This window comes from Corvus brachyrhynchos, unplaced genomic scaffold, assembly GCF_000691975.1.
Source record: "Corvus brachyrhynchos isolate BGI_N302 unplaced genomic scaffold, ASM69197v1 scaffold8, whole genome shotgun sequence".
NCBI lineage: Eukaryota > Metazoa > Chordata > Aves > Passeriformes > Corvidae > Corvus > Corvus brachyrhynchos.
The window spans coordinates 1735301-1754082 of record NW_008240031.1 but is presented as its reverse complement, the minus strand read 5'-3'; the positions used below and the strand labels follow the sequence as shown (position 1 = coordinate 1754082).

The 18782-nt window shown below is 40.3% G+C and overlaps 1 protein-coding gene across 5 annotated transcripts in view; it reads right to left on the bottom strand.

The window, feature by feature from the left end:
• The window catches only part of SMAD2 (SMAD family member 2), a 49852-nt gene extending 31316 nt beyond the window's left edge, over positions 1-18536 (bottom strand). For 2 of the 5 annotated variants that reach the window (XM_008640920.2, XM_017743713.1), the window contains exons 1-2: positions 18459-18481; positions 7735-8027 (exon numbers count right to left, since the gene is read on the bottom strand). In XM_008640920.2, coding sequence (XP_008639142.1) covers positions 7735-7970 — 236 coding nt within the window. In that variant the 5' untranslated portion in view covers positions 7971-8027; positions 18459-18481. Of the gene's footprint in view, positions 1-54; positions 244-7734; positions 8028-18458 lie in introns of those variants that run through there. The other 3 variants (XM_008640922.2, XM_008640921.2, XM_017743714.1) reach the window with 3 other exon arrangements.
• Positions 18537-18782: the final 246 nt, after the last annotated feature.

Genomic DNA, 18782 nt, shown 5'->3' with positions numbered 1-18782 from the left:
AAAAATCTCCATTTATAGACAGAGAAATGACAGCAAATTAAAAGCTTAGGTTACCTGGGAAAAAGCAGCAGAGCCAAGGCCAGAATCCACATTCCCCAATCCTTTATCCAGTGTTTCAGTTAGTATACAATATCATCCTCAAAATTCAACATTTTTTCCTCCTGACTCAAGAGACAAGTGCTTTTGAACTATACAGCCATTTTGCTACTGGCTAAGTATCTCACACATTTATATTTTTACACATTGACCTAGCTCAAATGACATGCCAATACTCTCTGCCTGGCACACCAACTCTAAATTATGTGGCTAAGTCACATGGCTTCCTGACTCACACGAGCTTAAAACTGGCAGCCCTAAGTATCTTTATTTAATACTCTAAGACTTCCTTTTTCAGGATGACATCACTGTAAGATGCTGTAACCTGAGCTATGTCTACACTAAAGCTTAACCTCAGCTATAGCAATTCAGTCCTCACCACTAGCCACAGCTGTGCCACAAAACAAGTTAACAGTTATGTTTTAGTATTTGTAATTAAACCTCACTCAATTACACTTGAACACAATTGCTAGTCTTAACACCCCCTGCCATGGGCAGGGACACCTTCCACTATCCCAGGTTGCTCCAAGCCCCTTCCAACCTGGCCTTGGGCACTTCCAGGGATCCAGGGGCAGCCCCAGCTGCTCTGGGCACCCTGTGCCAGGGCCTCCCCACCATCACAGATAGGAATTCCTTCCCAATACCCCATCTAACCCTGCCCTCTGGCACTGGGAAGCTATTCCCCCTTGCCCTGTCACTCCAGGCCCTTGTCCAAAGTCCCTCTCTTGGAGCCCATTTAAGGTACCTGAAGGGGTTCTAAGGCATCCCTGGAGAGAGACTATTCCAGTAGGAAGTGGCAGTAGAAGAAAACTAAGCTATTAGAGGGAAAAAAGCATTACCTTGTGCTCATATTAATCCTGTGTCCTTCTCTACACATGAAATATACCAACATCATGAATCAAATAGGAGAAAACTAACAAAATTAGCTTTTAGGCAAAAATGTGGAAATTATATTGAAAGGGTTAATAAAAGAAGGAGTAACATGGTTCAACACGGTAACATTACCAACATTGCCATATTAATTGCTAAACTCAAGTTTAGACATTAAGATTCAGGGAGACTTGAAGTCAAACCTCATGTGAATTTTTATTTCCCACTGTAGGTCCATGCAGCATCTAAAGGTGTTTTGCAGCCTACAGATTGAACATGTCATTTTACATAATTACGGCCAGTATCCTGTTGTCTATAAGCACATCCTTTAGTCTTTTACAGAGAACAATATTGAAGTGCCACCCTAATTATGGGACTGCAGAGTAGGGGCAGTTTGATCCTCCTGCTACACCTTTCCAATGAACACATCTGAAGTATTCACACCACCAGGTATCACAAGGAGGAGCACAAGATTATGAAGCTAATCTTTGCTAACCCTCCACAAAATCTCAGCTGTTTCTTGCCATACTTCCAGAAAAGATTTCTTTGGCTTTGTTCTGAAGAATTGTTTTTATTGAATTTCCAACAAGAGAAAAGCAGAGGGGGGTCTGCCTCATTCTCATGAGATGAGGGAGTCATGAGAAAAGGGAGTCAGTTTATCAACAAACAATTTACAAGCATGTTACTCCTGTAATCTCAGCAATGAAAAGGATACTTCAGTGAACTCTGATGCATTGTCTTAAATATCTATACGTATTTTTGAAAGCTTAAGATGTTCAACTATAGTTTTGATACATTTAGAGAACTAATTTACATCTAACTGAATGCATCCAGACTGAGAAACACACGGTTTGAGAACATTTTTAATATATTAAACTATGATCAAGAGTAAGTGTCCATCCCCAGCTTGAATACTGGATTACCCCAGCTCTGCTACAAACTATCGGACAGTGCCAAGTTTTGTTTCTGGGAAAACAGGCTTCACCTCTGTCTGGACTGCAATGTTATTTTAGGATCTACTATGCCAACCCAACTGCCTACTGCTGTCCTCTTCACTAACTCACTCATAGCTTAGCAGATGTTGGGAACTCTCCTAGAACAGTTCCCAGTGAAACTCTCCCTACTCTCCAGTTTGATTGCTGAAATCACCCATGTACAATGGCTTTAACCCGAGAATGAACAAAGGAGTACCTGTATTGCTGTCCTCTGAAGTAATCTATTTTGGGAAAAGATATTAAAGCCTGAAAACAATCTATTCTAGAAGCCACATCAGCTTGACAGCTCTGCTCTACTGGTGATCAAAAGCATTCCTAAAACTAGGTTACTGCATGCATCACTTTCCTGCCAAATATTCCCAAGAAATCCAAGAAAACATGCTAACTGCTAGAAGAGGAGTTTTTTTTCCAATAAGAACTGTGCTCTTTATACCCAAATTTACTTTTTACTCATTTATGTGAAGAAAAAGGCATCAAAAAGCTATAATTTTAAAAGATTTGTTTGTTTTCAAACAGCATTTACATGCCAGCTGTCCCATCTTTGAAAAGGGCATTTCTTTGCCCAGTGGACACTCTTGTGTAGAGACTGATATCAACACCTGTAAGTTCCACATATGGAGGCTCAGAGTAACTAACAGAGAGAGCCAACCTTCAGAAAACAATTCTAACAAATGCCATAAACCATGCCTAGGCTCCCTGTCTTACCCACAGTGCTAACTCACTGTAGGGAATGAGGAAAGGGCTGCAGGGCAGGCAATCAAAGGAATAACATTTATATAATAGAGAAACACAGGTTTTTTTAAAGGATTTTGATCATGTCAAATGGCCTCATTTTCATGTGTTCGATAAATTCTCATCAGATTCTGCAGTTTTAAGTACTGAGCCATTGTAGAATACATCAGAAATACAGGAAAAAATTAAGATATACTGGATTTATTTCCCTGATACTTTAAGCAAGTCTAAGAGAAGAAGTCAATTGTCAATAGCATTGTTCACTTCAGCACGAAGAGCAGTCTTTCAGGCTCAGAAGTCACATGGATATTTACTTGACAAAAAAAACCCCTAACCAAACAACAACCAAACCTAAAAACATTACAGCCTTCAGATGCAATCAAGATATGCTACTCTATTTTATATTCTTTAGAAAAGAGTATCAGAAGGTATTCTGAATGCAATGCTTAAATAACAACACCTTATTTCCCTAACAGAACCAGGGTGTGATCAATTCCATGGCAGCAGTTAAAAAGATTACCAGCCTTCACTACCGGATGAAGTAAATGCCATACAAGTATGGCTTTAAAACACTTGAGATATTACTACTTCATCCTAAAAAACTCACAGAAACACCAAAGTCAATGAAGCTGATCAGTAATTCCAACCAATCATTTCATTTGTAGCTGTCTGCTTCACATTCCCAACACTCCCTCACAATCTTCCACATTCCCAAAACCATGGAACCCATTGCAGGGTTTTTTCTTTGATTCTGAATGGTACAAAAAACCAAAATTCAACTCATATTGGAAGTAGAATGCAGGTGCTCTAGAAATCTAACTGTGGACTGTGAATTCCATAAATCATCTATATTGTTACTCTCATTCTAGAAGTCAAAATTGGGAAGCTGCAGAAAAGCAAGCAAAAATAAGCTTCTAAAAGCCACAGCACAGAGATGCTCTCCTCATGTTAAAAATGACAGAAAGAGAGCACATGTAACACCAGATAATACTAAAACTCTAATGGCAAAGCAGGCGGAAAAGCAAGAGCTTGACAGGAGTATTAGCCCTCGCTCTGCTCTGGAAGCGACTGCTACGTTTCACCTGAGACTCTGAAGCACCTGCATGGAACCAGCACCCCAGAAGAACATCTCTAAGCTGCTATTTCAGAAAATTGGGGTTTTAAAACTTTACTTCAGCCAAAAATCTGTCAGATTGCTTTACATCAACATTCCACATTGCTCTGCATTTGTGATGCAATTTAATATAAAGCAGCAGTAAAATTTACCTCCTCTGCAGGAAGTAAAGCTGGGATTCAACTGTTAACTACTGTTCCACGTACAGTACCAAAAACAACTATACATAATAACTGTAATATAACTACTGCTGTTAATGTCAAAAAAATTTGTCCAAATTCAGTGCTTCCCTTCCTCTAGCTGTTTTTTAAAAATTTATTTCCAATTTTGTAAAAATAGGAACTACAACAGTCCAGTCAACATTATTCCAAACCTGACCCAACTAAATTCTTTTATTAGTTGTACATTACCAGGCATTTTAGCAAAGCAACTGGTTTTTGGTCTCATTTAAAAGAAGCAAAAATAAAGCATGAAGCTTATCTTTACTCTTTTTAAGACAGAAAAACCACTTAACTTATCACACCAAAATATTGGGATGCTGAAACTAGTTGTGTTTCTGTACTTTGGATTCCAATTCTCTGTGCTGTTACCACTGAAACAACTTTTTAAATGAAGATAAGACTACCAATATGCCAGTTGATTATTCACTACATGGCATGGTTTGGTTCGTTAAATGCTTGGATTTTAGCTGTCACTAGTTACAAAGCATTTATGGACTGGGTTTTGAGGAACCAGGTCTAGTGGAAGATGCCCCTGCACATGGCCATGGCAGCAGTTGAAGCTAGATGATCTTTAAGGCTCCTTTCAACTCAAACTATTCTAAGATTCTATGATTCAAAAGAATAATCCAGGCTAAGAAGGAAGAAACTGCTCCATCAGAAGAAGGATGCTCACACTGTTTCTTCACTGACTGCACCTTGTGCCCATGTCAAAACTGCAAGGGAGAACATGAAGACAAGCTCTTAAATGCCACCAAATTCATTATGTATTCTAGAAAAGTGAACTCATGTGCCAACATTAGTTTCAGAATACATAGGGATTATTTGATTAGAATCCCACTGGCTTGCTGGGAGGATTCAGCGAGATAACTACAAATTACTTAGAGGGCTGGTGTCAAAAGGACTTCTGTACTTATTTAGCCTCTGCTCTAGATTACTGACCCACTTATGGAGAGCTAAGAAGTCCTGCTGTGCAATGCCAACACCCACTCCATCTGTTTGTTTCTGCTTTCTCAGAACCTCCATTAGTCTCCTAAGAAGTTGTGTTAATTACCACATGAGCAGCTTTTGTGTAGTACACACAGGATCAGCCTCCCTTAGTGTGCAGTCACCTTGACAAACAGCACAGGAGCAGAACAAACCTGATTCACGTGATTATTGATAACACACAGTAAGAAATGCAGATTTCTGAGTAGGTGATTTAACACAACTTTTGTTCAAGCTGCTCCTCAGTTTTGCAGAAAGTCTGTAGGAGTTTAGATGCTTTAAGTTTCAATGATGAAAAAGTATACTAGAGTTAAACACTGTATCAAACTCTCTGGAAATCTCCGAGGGGACCAGAAACTTGGGAAATTGCAACTGGAAGTTTTCTTGAGGGAATAATGCAACAGTGGCAAACAGAAGCATCCCACAACGGTTGTCAGTATCTACAGCAAGTAACAGAGCATTACTAAGTAAGACTAAAGCTAGCTAAAAAACCAACACACACAAAAACCCTCCCCAAGCAGAACAACATTTGGAAAGCTAGCCCAGCTGTCACATCAGAACTGCATCTCAGCAGCTTGGCACCACAAACTTCCTACTGACTAGTAAGGAAAAAAGTTTCAAATTCAGCATTTTATTATTTATCCCTGCTGATCTGCAGATCTTTAAGACATTCATTAAAGTGGGTCTCAAGCAGTGGTTTCATTAACTTACTAAATCCAAGAACAGAATCTCCAAGAAGTCATTACAGTACTGAGTTGATGTTTGTTATTTCTTGGGAACCCAGACTACTGCTGTCAAAGTGAAGTAGTATCAACAATACAAAACCCAGCTATGAAATTCAAAATTTCTGTATGGCACTGCTGGTGACCCTGATATCACCCTGCCCCTTAATGCCAAAGCCATTTTTTATTTTAAAAGTAAACCCTGTATAATAGCCAACATCACTTGAAAAACTCTTTCTGGCTTAACTCCTCGGGTACTCAGGAGGAGTAAAATCAAGGTCCAGTCCTTTTTACAGCTGAGTCGAGGATAAAGAACAGCAAGAACTGCTGGTCCTAGAACATTTGTATTCCATTTTAAAGAATTATTTATTATGTCTACTTTAGCACAAACGGTTATGCAGGCATACTCATAGCAGACTAGAGTCTACTCAAAAATAATGATGTATTAGAATATTGTTTGTATCTTCTAACAAAATTCAGTGTAGACATCTGTTCTTCTGAGGTAGCAATATCTACTGCTCCAGTGTCCCTGCAGGAGAGCTTTAGAAAATCCAAAAGCTCTAGAACATAGATACACATTTTATATCAAGTGTGTTTAACTTCTGTCATATAACACCTTCCAATTAAGCACTTCATCTTAGTCACAGTAAAGACTTGCTAAATACATAAAGTCATCTCAAGAAATATATAACCTTACAGGTTCCAATCTTAGTCTGCTGATAATACACTAAGATAAGAAAGTGCTAATGTTTTTTAATTGATTGTTTCCATCTGGCAAATGGAAAAAAGCAGAAGGGAAAGACAGAAAATTTTGGGTATATTCTAGGGAAGAAAATACAAGCAGAGGGCAGCATTAGAAACAAAAGGTGAACAGAATAGAGAAAAAAAAAAAAAAAAAGAATTAAAATATTCATTCATTCAGGGCATACTCATGACCTTCCCAGACAGCTGTGTCAAATCTGAAACAGAATGCTGAAACCATTATCAGATAACAGCTACAACACATTTGATATACAGAATCATTAGTGACATCAGTCAAATCTAGTTTGCACTATGATTAATAAGAAGTTTAAAAGGAGCTGGGATGAATGTGCTAATACAGAAATGAAGTTCATATACCAGATGTAGTTCCTCTTCCCTATAAATAATTTTAGTGTCGAATGCCCGGAAAAGTGAGATCCTCTAACTTTTTCAGGGAAAAACCACACCTGTGAAGTGATTTGATACTTCTGTCACACACAATGAGCTTGCCTGGCACCCCAGTGGGATTTCAGTGCAACATGAATCAAGAGCAGACTGCATTATACTTACAAACATAACCCTTGCTCTCGCACAGCAGTTGCTATGAATTAAGCTGGGAAAGTCAAAGGGGTAGAATGCAAGTTGTTCATCTAAATGTTTATATGTATCAGGAGCAGAAGAGTAATTCTAGAAATACCCCAAGTTATTAAACAAAAGTGTTTTCATTAAATGATAACAATAATTACAGTAAATAAGCTGGTCTTCAGACAACCTGCCTCCAAAGATAAAATTTCCCGTCAAAAGGGGGAATGGAGGCAGCTTGTAAAATTTAAACTAGCAGATATAACTGAAAATAATTAGATGACTGAAGTGTTGACCAAGGAAAAACTAGTCTTTTGGGTTTTTTTTAAAGTGAAAGTGTTGCCTCAAGTATGCCCCCCTCCCCAAGTATAGACAGGGTTATTAAATAAAAGCATAAGGCAGTGCTAAGAACTAAGAGCAGTGTTAAACATCACCAGAATACAGACAAACAGGAACCTACACAGCAATGAAAATTGAAATGTAAAGAAATTGTGACTTCACAAAGCATGTGACTCAGTTATAAGTAAGCACTATATAAATCCAATACAGGTTTCACATAATTTTAAAGAATCAAAAGCATGCAACTGTTTTTCTAGTCATTTGTCCACAGGAGGTATGAGCATCCATTTAGTCATTTCCTAAGTGTCTGTAACAATCTCAAACACAACAGCACTTACCTTGGTATTGTCACACATTTTGTATTGCAATTCTGAGTGGTAATTGCCTTCTCAAGCTCATCCAGCTGTCCCGTTTTCTTTAGCTTCTTGACCAAGCTTTTCACTGCTTTTTCACACCACTTCTCCTCCTGACCATTCTGCTCACCACCACCAGCCCCTGCAGTGCCACCAGCGGATTTCTTCCACCCCAGAAGTCTCTTCACAACTGGTGGAGTGAATGGCAATATGGACGACATGACTTTCACCAGACAGAGCACTCAGCAAGCAATAAAATGGAGATTCCCGTCTGACGCCTAAAAACACAAACAAAAACAAGAGACACGTTAGCAGTGAGGTTTCACATGAAACAAATACCTATCTCCATTAGGACCTTTCACTGCCAAATGTCACAGGACACTGCATCCCAAAATAAAACACAGATAAACAGCTCAGATGTAGTCTGTATCACGGTTAGGTACTTCATGAATAAAGATCAAGTGTGCTGTAGACTCTTCAACAGCTAACACAGACCAAGATTACTGTTGCAATAGAAATTTAATTTTTTCTCAAGTCTTTCCTGACTAAAGCAAACTTCAGCAAATACAGAAGGTAACTTGAGTCTAGCTTTGCACCTAGGCTAGCTGGTTTAAGTAATCTATTAATATTTTCCACAAGTGACTGGCAAATTACACACATATATACGCACGTTCTGCCCATCTCCAAATTAATTGAGCAGGCAAAATTGTGTTTGGAAGGTCATTTAGTCATTATGGCTTGACAGAAATCTTCCAACAGCCAGCCATTTCGCAAACCTTTTCTCATTTTGTCCTGTTTTAAATAACTACCAATTTTTGTTCCATGGGGGACACCAATTTCAAATTTCCTCTAAGTCTGGTAATAAGCCTATTCCCCTCTAAAATTCAATGGCCTACAGATAATGAATTCCCTCAACTGGCAGCCCTTAAAATCAAGTCTTTCAAAATTCATTAAAGGAATAGTTAAAATCTTAGTTTGCAGGCACCAGCGTAGTAGAACTGTCTGTTTTCAATTTTGATAGCCTTTCATTCAGTATAACTACCTGATCAGGATATTAATATAAAATGAAATATTAAAAGGGATGCTGAAACTGGGGCTATGTTTAGCATTCACTGCAATATGCACTTCAAATCATTTGAAAGAGAAATGATAGCCACTTAGAAAAAAGGCAGCTTGCTTTTGCAGCTTCCATTAGGCCAGTTTTAGGTATTAAAATAAAATACCTGAAATCAACAGGCAGACAGCTGTTAGAAATTGCTCAAGGACATTAATGGGCCTACAGATGGAAGCATAGCTTTGAAGTCTAAAATGATCCTATCGCCAGGCAACAAATGGGTATTTGAACTCCAGAAAGTTCCCATATTCCCAAGCTGTGTAAGTTAGTTCAGTCAGCAGAAAATACCTTGTTTTCGCTAAAAGCTAGTGCTACCTTCAGGCTACTTGATTTGAGCTTTGAAGGCAGCTTACGTGCCTCTCCAACCTGTACGGGCACACTCCCCATATCTATCCAAAATATACCAACTTCATCTTACTGAAGTCTCCCACCTGCACAACAGCGTGATTCGAGGTAATTCAGGCTACAGCATTCATGGCTAATTTATGCCTTGTCACATTTTTGCAGTTTCAGTGAGGGTCAAGTCAACAAACACTAGATTATATTCTACAGGTAACTTTAAGTCATAACTTTGCAGCTTCCACAAAACAGAACATTCAGTAGGCATAACATTTCAGTTTCAAATAAATTACACTTCCATAAACCAGTTTCTCAGACCATCCAAAAATATGACTGAACCAAGCAATGTAGTTTTCTGGGGTCAAGGAGACAGAGGTTCCAGTTAACAGGGACCAAGACCAACACTGATAATTTTATGCAAGTCATTCCAAATACTCCATCCTAAATCACAGAATCACCGAGTGGTTTGGGAGGGGACTGTTAAAAATCATCTTGTTGCACTCTCTGCCATGGGCAGGGACACCTTCCACTATCCCAGGCTGCTCAGAGCTCCATTCAACCTGGCCTGCAACAGCTCCAGGGATGGGGGAGCCACAACTTCTCTGGGCAACCTTTGCCAGGGCCTCACCTCCCACAGAGGCAAGAATCTCTTCCCTATACCCAATCCAGATCAACCCTCTCTCTCAGTTTTAAACTGTTGCACTTTTTTTGTCAGTAGAGACCCTGTTAAAAAGTCAAAGCATTTATTTTCACACAAGACTATGAAGAACTTTCATTCTTCCAATAATGTTACATTATTACCAAATTGTTCTCAGTAACTCCAACTGCAGGTTTTGCTGACTGCAAAAGCATTGCATTGGAGGCCTGACTACAGCAAACAAGAAAAATAAACTGAATAGACATTTTTAATGAAACACTGACAAGGACACTCAGGGTACAGTTTCATAAGGAGTCAAACCAACACAACAGCTTCTTGCCACAGGAAGCCCACTTCTGCTTCCTTTCTTTCCTGTGGCACCACCACCTCAGCACCATTGTTAATGGTCTTCCACAAAAATTCAGCCAGGTTGGAGTAAAAACCGATCAATTTTGTGGGTCTTTTGCCAAGTTAATTCTTTTAAGCTAACAAGCTGCTCACACATGGTACTGATGTACTACAGGTGATGTCAGATGAGTTACAGGAGTGTGGAAAGAGAACTCTAGCCCTGGACTTCAGTTGAAGTGCTAGTGTTGACTGCATAGCTGCAAATGTGCTTTAAATTCAATCATTTTGGTAACAAAGCCAAATTAAGCAGCCTGACATGTTCTGAACCATTTGAGGGTCCAGCAGCGAGACACATTAGACCCCTAATGAGTACACCAAGTAGCTCCAGAGATTAAACAGGCAAGCTTGCATGGCCTCCACTGGTTGAAGAAGCACACTTGGTTTCTAAAACATGGAGCAGCAGTCACTGTGAGCTTTATAAAAAGACTTCAACCTTTCAGCAAGGCCAACATTGGGTGCTTCAGAAGCACACACAAGAAATTCAGAAAGACTGAACTAAAGGAGACAACCTCTTTGGCTTTCAAGATCCTGTTTCAAAGAGTAGCAATTGATGGTGTAATATCTGAACACTAAATTCAGTGCTGACAGATGTAGGCAATCAAGTAGCACAATCATTGCTGACCCACACACCAATTCTTATCCTTATCTGAGTATTTCCTGTTCTTTAGTTTCAAATTTGACACCTTTCAGTGCCACAGAATACTCCTTTGACTGTCAGCCTTAAAAAACGCAGACTTCAGAAAGGTCTCATTTACCACCAAGGTGGTAAATGGCCTCTTTCAGAGTCTATTGTTCCAGGCCCTCCAAACATTCTCAATACTTTTATCCAATTTTTCAGCTTTATAATACTCCCTGTGATGAGGTACTCAATTTTGCAGTATTCTCTCCCTTAAGAATGATACGTAATTTTCTGTATTCTGGTTTGGTTTTTTGTTTTTTTTTAAACAAAGATTTGCCTTTTGGCTTCAAATGCACATTGAGTGACTTAAGTCTTAAAGCGGGAAAGCATTTCAAAATTCCATACATTTCAGTTTTTCTCTGTATTTGAACTCTCATTATTTTGACATACTCAGAGGAAAATAATTTTTTTTTTAAAATCTCTTTTCACATTTACAAAACACCGTAGGCTCAGACCTAACTAATCAGAAGTTTCCAGATACCATACTTAATTTTATACAGTTGCCTTACAGATCTAGCTGCTCATCCATCTTCTGCAAAAGATGTCAAAAAGCACAAACTGATCTGCTACCTCCATGAAAATTAGCTGTAAGAAACCCCAAAACACCAAGGCACACATTTGAAGAGCCAGCCCTTTATAACAATGATTTTTGCAGATTAGCAGCTATTTAACAAAAACATAACATACATCACAGCTGCAGACAAGGAGTCTGGGAGGCTTAAACTAACTTCTTCCTTCTAGCTATTGTTTTGCCGTGTCAGGGATTTGCCAGGAGTTATCAATAAGAATTTCAGTAAGTTATTCCAGTAGTGGCCCTGTATCTTTCAACGGGTGAGCAGAGAGAATGTGACACAAGTAGGACAGGACTTCATTCAGCTTAATACTTCAGCCAGTTGTGATGAGTACTCACATGAGAGTATTTCAGACAGCTTAATTTATGAAAAAAAGGCACTCTGCACCAAGCCTAGAGAAGACAGTGCAAACTGCAAGGCATGACTGGACTGAATTACGAGCAATTCGGATAAATGCACATTTTGCAACAAAGAAGCAGCAATGGCGCACCCAGCCTAGTGCTCCAATGGCTCCAAGGGTGGCAAAAGGACATGCTACTCAAGGAAAGCACGTGAATCTGGCTGTTTTCTGTAGCCCACCCTCCTCATAATGCTTCAGCAATTTAAACTGTTACAACACAAAATTAAAGGCTACATTGCTACTTATTCCCATCAGCAGCAATTTATGGACTTTCTGTCCACAAACCCAACTAGAAACACCTTTTGAACATGCCTCCACAACCTCTTGTGGCAGACTGCACTAGTATTTAACTGTCCACCGTTAAAAGAACTGCTTTTAGTAATTTAATTTATTCCCTTCCTAGTTTAAGAAAGTCCCTCTTGTTCTACCACTGCACACCTTGCTGAAGAACCATTGATACTCATCTGGTCTGCAAGCTTCATGATTCTGTACACTTAAATCACGTCCCTCCCTCAAATAAGAGGGCTCTCAGCCTCTTGTCACAAAGAAACTATCTGAACACAGCTCACCCAGCTTGGGATGCTCCTCTGGACAGATGCCAAGCATGAAAACTTTACTTCTTCAATTAAATTACAAGTACTTGAAGACACTGCATAAGGACTAATCTAAGGACCATAGAAAAAAAAAGTATCAGCCTAAGGTTATCTTTGCACTTATCCCTTTGGCCATATTAAAGTACAAAGACATTTACACCTCATGAAAAACTGGAGATAGAAGGCAGGGTGTGTATGTCTGCTGCCGAACATCTGTCAGGAGCTCAAACAAAAATATGGAGCCCTACACCTGTGCTGGGTTCTAACTGTACCCACCCAGAGAGTACCAGAAACACTTTGTTTATACTAACGGGTTTAGGAGCCACTGTTAAAGCTCATTTTTGATCAGCACATCCCATTTCTATTCATCAATTATACCTTCTACCTTCAAATGGATACAGTAACAGAAGTTTTGATCTCCTAAAGAACAATAATTGCATACATTGCCGCTGCTGACACTTGCCTCTTGCCAAAAATGCTCCTCTAGATTTTTGCCTGGTACACATTCTTTATCTGCTAAAAAAAAAAAATAAAGTATGTTCTTCTCCGAAACACACACAGAAAACAATTTTTACCAATGCTGCAAAAAACATTTCCACATTGCTGAAACGGCCTCAGATTAAATACATGCTGAATATGTAATGTCCCCTCTTACTTAAAATGTTTTGTGATTCTCTTGTAGTTTACAGCCAACCGCCTCAAAAAGCTGCGTACTCACAGCCTTTGCTTTTAAAAGGAGCTCAGAGGTGCTTCCCCATCACTTACTCTTTGCACCATCTCCCTTTTGCTCTCCTTTACTGAGGCGCAATGGCATGGGCCAAATCTGATCTTTTTTTCCTTCCTCTGTACTATCTCCAATATCCACTACAATACACTGAGATTCAGGGACTCAGTGGGTAACCGTAGGGAGATTTTCAAGATCCCTTTCCAAGCTCAACTGTAGTTGAACTAGTAGTACCAAGTCAGCAGTGTGTTCCACAGCAGAAAAGTTCCACTGCATCCCTTTCCATCCCAAGTCCATCTCTGGACTGTGTCTTCAAACCGCAGCTTTGGATACTCAGGGAGTACTCCCTGTTACCCAGAAAGGTACAAAACTTCCTTTAGATTGCTGGAACACAGAAAGCATGTGCTGTTACTCCCAACAGATTAAGAATGGAAAAGCTACAAATTGCCTAACTTTGGTGGTATTTGTTTCATCTCTGCCCCCGCAGCATATCTCTGCTCCCTGATGCACACATGTTTCTATAGCTGGTCAAACACTGTCATAGTTGGCAACTTCTAAAGTCAAAGTTTGAGTCATGTCTGCTATTATTCCATTCTACTGTGGTTCTCTGGAACAAGTATTAAATATTAAGCCCATGATCCCAGCAATAACTAAGCATAAAAGATGAAGAAAACCTTAAGGGCAGCACGCTAGCAGACTAAAGTCTTCAAGGGAAATTTTCCTTTCCTGAGTGTCTGGAACATACTATAAACACACTGGTGCTACCAAAAATATCAAGTGATTTCTGGCTAATTTATTCTAAAGCCTTATGCAACATATTTCATATCAGTCTGCTTATTCATCTTAAACTTGAAATAAAGAAATCTGATCTCTCCTGGTTTTACTAGAAGTATTCTGGCTTACAGAAATCTCATTTTTAAGAGCTCTTCTGGAATAAAGAGGACAGAAGTTAAGCTCCCAAGGAAAGAAGATCGAGGAAAATAATTTGTGGTATTTGAGAGAAAGTCTACAAGCTTATTTCCTCCCTATTTTAGTCCCATTTTTGAGATTTTTTTAAAGGCAATGATTTTTTCATTAATCCTGGAAGCTGGACAAGATTCTTTATCAATTTCACCAAGTGCACAACATGCACCTGCATTCAGTATGAACTTCAAACTAAAATCAAAAGTCAGTCTCTTCCATTTTAGACAGAACACACTCTAGCTTAAATCACTTGGTGGAACAGACAAGTCTTCTGCACCCACCACTCCTCCAAAAACTGCTTTTCAGGATTCCAAAAGGGCCAATTATTTCATTTCCTACAAATGAATAATGGATACCTGGTTTTGTGATACCTTTCTGGAAGAACAATCACCAAAAAAAAGCGATATGGTGCTCATTCTTACCTCCTCATACTCAGGTCAGAGTAGGACAGTATTCCCTTACTGGGGTTTGGGTGGTAGGGTTTGTTTTGGTTTTTTCTTTGAGGAAAGGGGAGATCAGCCCCTACTGAGTAATGTCCTCAGACTCATTTAGGTTTTCAGCCAATTAGCCAGTAAGGGGGGTGGCTCTGAGGAGTTCCCCTCCCAAGGAGCTCTGGCCAGCTCAGCTCAGAGACCAGAGCTCTGAGGGGCAAGACCAAGGTTCTGTTTTGACACAGGCTGATGAAGTTCAAGGCATGATGCTTGTGATCTTGGAGGGCAGGAGGAGCAAAGGGATTTCCTCCTCTGGGCCAGCTTTAGAGTGATAAATTGAAACATGCCTCTACAGAGACTCTATTTACACATTTTTAAGTTTACCATGCTCTAGTATTGCAATGCATCTTGAAACTCGATATAACTGTATTCATTGAAAACATAATTACTCACCTATTATGACAGTGTATTCTTTCCCTCTTGCTCACTCCACGAAGTTCATTTATGAATCAAATGAGAAAACTCAAATTTCTCATATACTAAATTAAATAAGCATGATCATGATCTTAAAAAAGCTTGGGAAGGTGGATTTTTCTTCAATTACTAACAGCTACCTCAAATTGCAGCCAAATGCAGCAATGAAAAGGTGTATTGCTATTAAAAAATTAGCACTCCATCTAACACATGAATTCACGGCACACAAAAATTGCCTGCAACAGGAGACACGAGAAGGAAGAGTTGTTAATTTTACTGACCTTTGATTAAACTACTGGAGGGACGAATGTATTTTAGCAACTCTCTTAGAATTGCAGAAGAGGAAAATTACCACAACTGCAGTTGGCCAATCCACCTGTCTCTACAAAGATGCAAAATTCTTCCACTTATTTAGTATTACGAAGAACATCAGAGTACTGCTTCTTAAAACTCAAAGGACATTAACAGCCCCAGAAAAGCAGTGAATAAGCACTCCAAACCACAGTACTTTAGCCCTTCTCACCTCATTAATTTTGACTAAAATTTTCTATGTGCAACAGGCAAGTGTCAGCTTCATTATTTTAGAAAATAAATACTCCTGGGCTAAATTTGACAGGAATATTCACAGAACTGCTATCAGTTACCTAGGTACCTGTTTCAGTTTATAGCTTAGCATTTAACAATTAGTTAACATGAGTTCGCTTTCAATACAGGCCTAGTGTTACTACAAACAAGCCATCCCCCCACCCCCTTGATAAGCAGGGTTCCACTGTGCTATGTATCTGATGTTAAACTCTTATGCTCCAGTGTTTTAAACCAAACTCAAGCCCCAGACTAAGCTGATGGGAGACCCAGAAGCTGCTCTCTTGCAGTCTCTGCTTTGTCTTAATTCGCACAGTAGCTGTCAAACACATAATCAGAGTAAAAAGTCATCTGGAATGAAGGCTTGCTGTTTGCATCGGAGCTTCTGTTACTGGAAGTGGAGAGGAATGTTTAGGAAGGTTTTCTGCAGTAGCCAATTTCTTCTAGCCCAGAGAGTATTGAGCACAGGGCTGCCCATACTCTCCATTCTATTACAAAAACCTAATCCCATCGCATGACCTGCAGCAATTCAGTTTAACAAATCAACAATTACAAATATTTTGGCAAAGTAAGCTTAGGTATTGTTTGCCTCTCGGCACAGTTCACAACCAGTTTATGGCTTTATGATAAAAGTCATTAAATCCAATCTGAAAAGCAGAATTTACAGCTCACTTAGCAAGTCAGGCCCATAAATGGATGCTTTCAATTACAGGGCATTTACATGCACAACCATTAAGGCAGCATTGAATACATTTGAAAACTCTGGAATACTTTTTATAATAATTAAAACTTTGCGTACTGTTCTTTATACAAACAAAACTTAGGAATTTGCTTCAGTCTCAAGCAGAGCTCAGATTCATTGTTACCCAGAACCTACTACAAAGCCTGTTCTCCCAGTACTTTTGTGGGAAAGGGATTAGAGAGATGGAAACAAGGTTTGTTTTTTAAAGTTGTTCTCAGTAGCAGGGAGGTTTTTTGAGCTCCAATAAACTCAATTATATCAACTGGTGCTCAAGACTTCTGAAAGATCAAGTGGAACAGGAAGATGGAGGAGGACCCAGGGACAGCCTTTCATTTGGAGATTTGCTGTGCAATTCCAGCGTATTTGATTTTTTTGGTGAATGTAGCTGCTGGGTGGAAGAAAACAAGAGAACAGTTCAGAGACCAATTTTTTAACCTCATTTTTTTCAACTGTGCTGTTTCTTTTACCGTTAAACAGAACCTCAGGAAAGCCAATGAGTTCTTCTCCAAGACTCTATCACGCACGTCCAGCCTCTTCAATAAAGAAAACTGGATCTTCAAACACTTACACTCATTTTGGTGACTGTTGGTGTATCTGACCCACACAACTGCAGAACAACAATCAGCTGCCAGGTTACTCTTCTCAACATCCCAATACGATGCTCAGTATGTGCTCAGACTCATCTTTAAGTAGAAGCCACCTTAAAAAAGACCCTCCCCTTCCCCTTCTTAAAGGCATTTGTAACTAATGTTATCTTTCATCATGATAGTGCTAAGCAAAGGGGAGAAGGGACTTCACAAACACCTCCTTTACTCACATTCTCATGCCCCTCGAATTCGCTGGAGCTTGTAAACATTAGAAATTTGAAAGCTGCGCCTCAGAACAAGCACACAAACAACCTGTTCACACGCCAACACCTTGACAAAGCACGAGAAAAGCTAAACAAGCAACCTCGCTCTGCTGGCCTCTCACCTCAACCAGAGGGTGTTTCTTCTCCAGCCTAGAGAACAGAGCAAGGACTAATCAGTCCCGCGCTACAGAGTCCAGCCCCCACAGAAATAATGTCATGAATCAGCCTGAAAGTACTGCTCTCCGGGCTAAGAGAGAACACTTCAGAAAAGACAATCCTGCTGTTACCTGCGGTCTCCTAACACGCTGTTATTATAAACCTCTTGCTACCCATGGAATCTAACTCGTTTATGCCTGTGGACTGTGATAGCATGAGCTCCACACACAATACACAGAGGTTGCAGTTTTTCGGGGACACTTGTTTTGGTAAGCCCAGTAAGTAAAATTTTCCCTAATGTTATCCTGCTCGCAAAGCATTTGAAAAAAGCACAACACACATGTTGGGTTCTTTTCAGTCAGAAACTGTGATGGACAACCAAAAAGACAAGACCAGCCTGCAGCCTGAATCCCAGCTGTTCAACAGCTCTCCACAATCATCACAAGAGCTCTTCACTCATTCACACACTTTTTTTCCTTCTTTTATTTCCGCAGAGTGAAGACTAAAAGACCACGCTGTATTGCACTTCTCTTCCCCTCGACTCTCCACAAAATGAAAAAAAACCAAACTACAAACAGGAACTCCACAACTCTACAGCAACAACACCAACTACTTGCCCTTATCACGACACAACTTGCCCCGTGCACTTATCGAGACAGATGAGACACCAACCAGGTTATGTTTGTTTACAAACAACACCCAGGGATGGAGGGAGCAGCCACAGCTTCTCTGGGCAACCTGTTTCAGTGCCTCACCACCGTCACAGGGAGGAATTTCTCCCCAGTATCCCACCTAACCGTGCCCTCTGACAACACACAGGTTGCTGCAGCATTAAAGGCGTGAATAAAACCAGTAATCTCAAGTCCTATCTCAGGCGGGCTGTGTGTATTTTACACCCGCGGCTCTGCAGACAAGGAGAGGGGACAGACAAAAGGCTAAGGAGAAGCCTCGCAATCCCAAACGCAAACTCCTAGCTCCAAACACAACTCCTCACCCCACATTGCTCCTAACTTTCTCCTCCAGAACTCCACGGAGTTTGGCACACCTAACCCTGACTGCACGTCCAGGAGGCACATGGGGGTGTCCTGTGCAGGGCTAAGAGCTGGACGCGATGATCCTCGCGGGTCCCTTCCAGTTCGAAATATTCTGCAGACCCCTGCAAGGAGAACACACCGGGAACGGAGAGAAGGAGCGGGGGAGAGAAGAAGGAGCAGCACAACTTCTTTATTCCCCCCTCCCCTCACCCACACATACACACGGGCGGCACAGCGCGGCCCTCCCACCCCAGCCCGGGGGTTATGCCGGCGGGAGCGGGGTAACCCAGCTCGGGTCCCAACACAACAAAAGGGACGAGGGCGTAGGGAGGTGC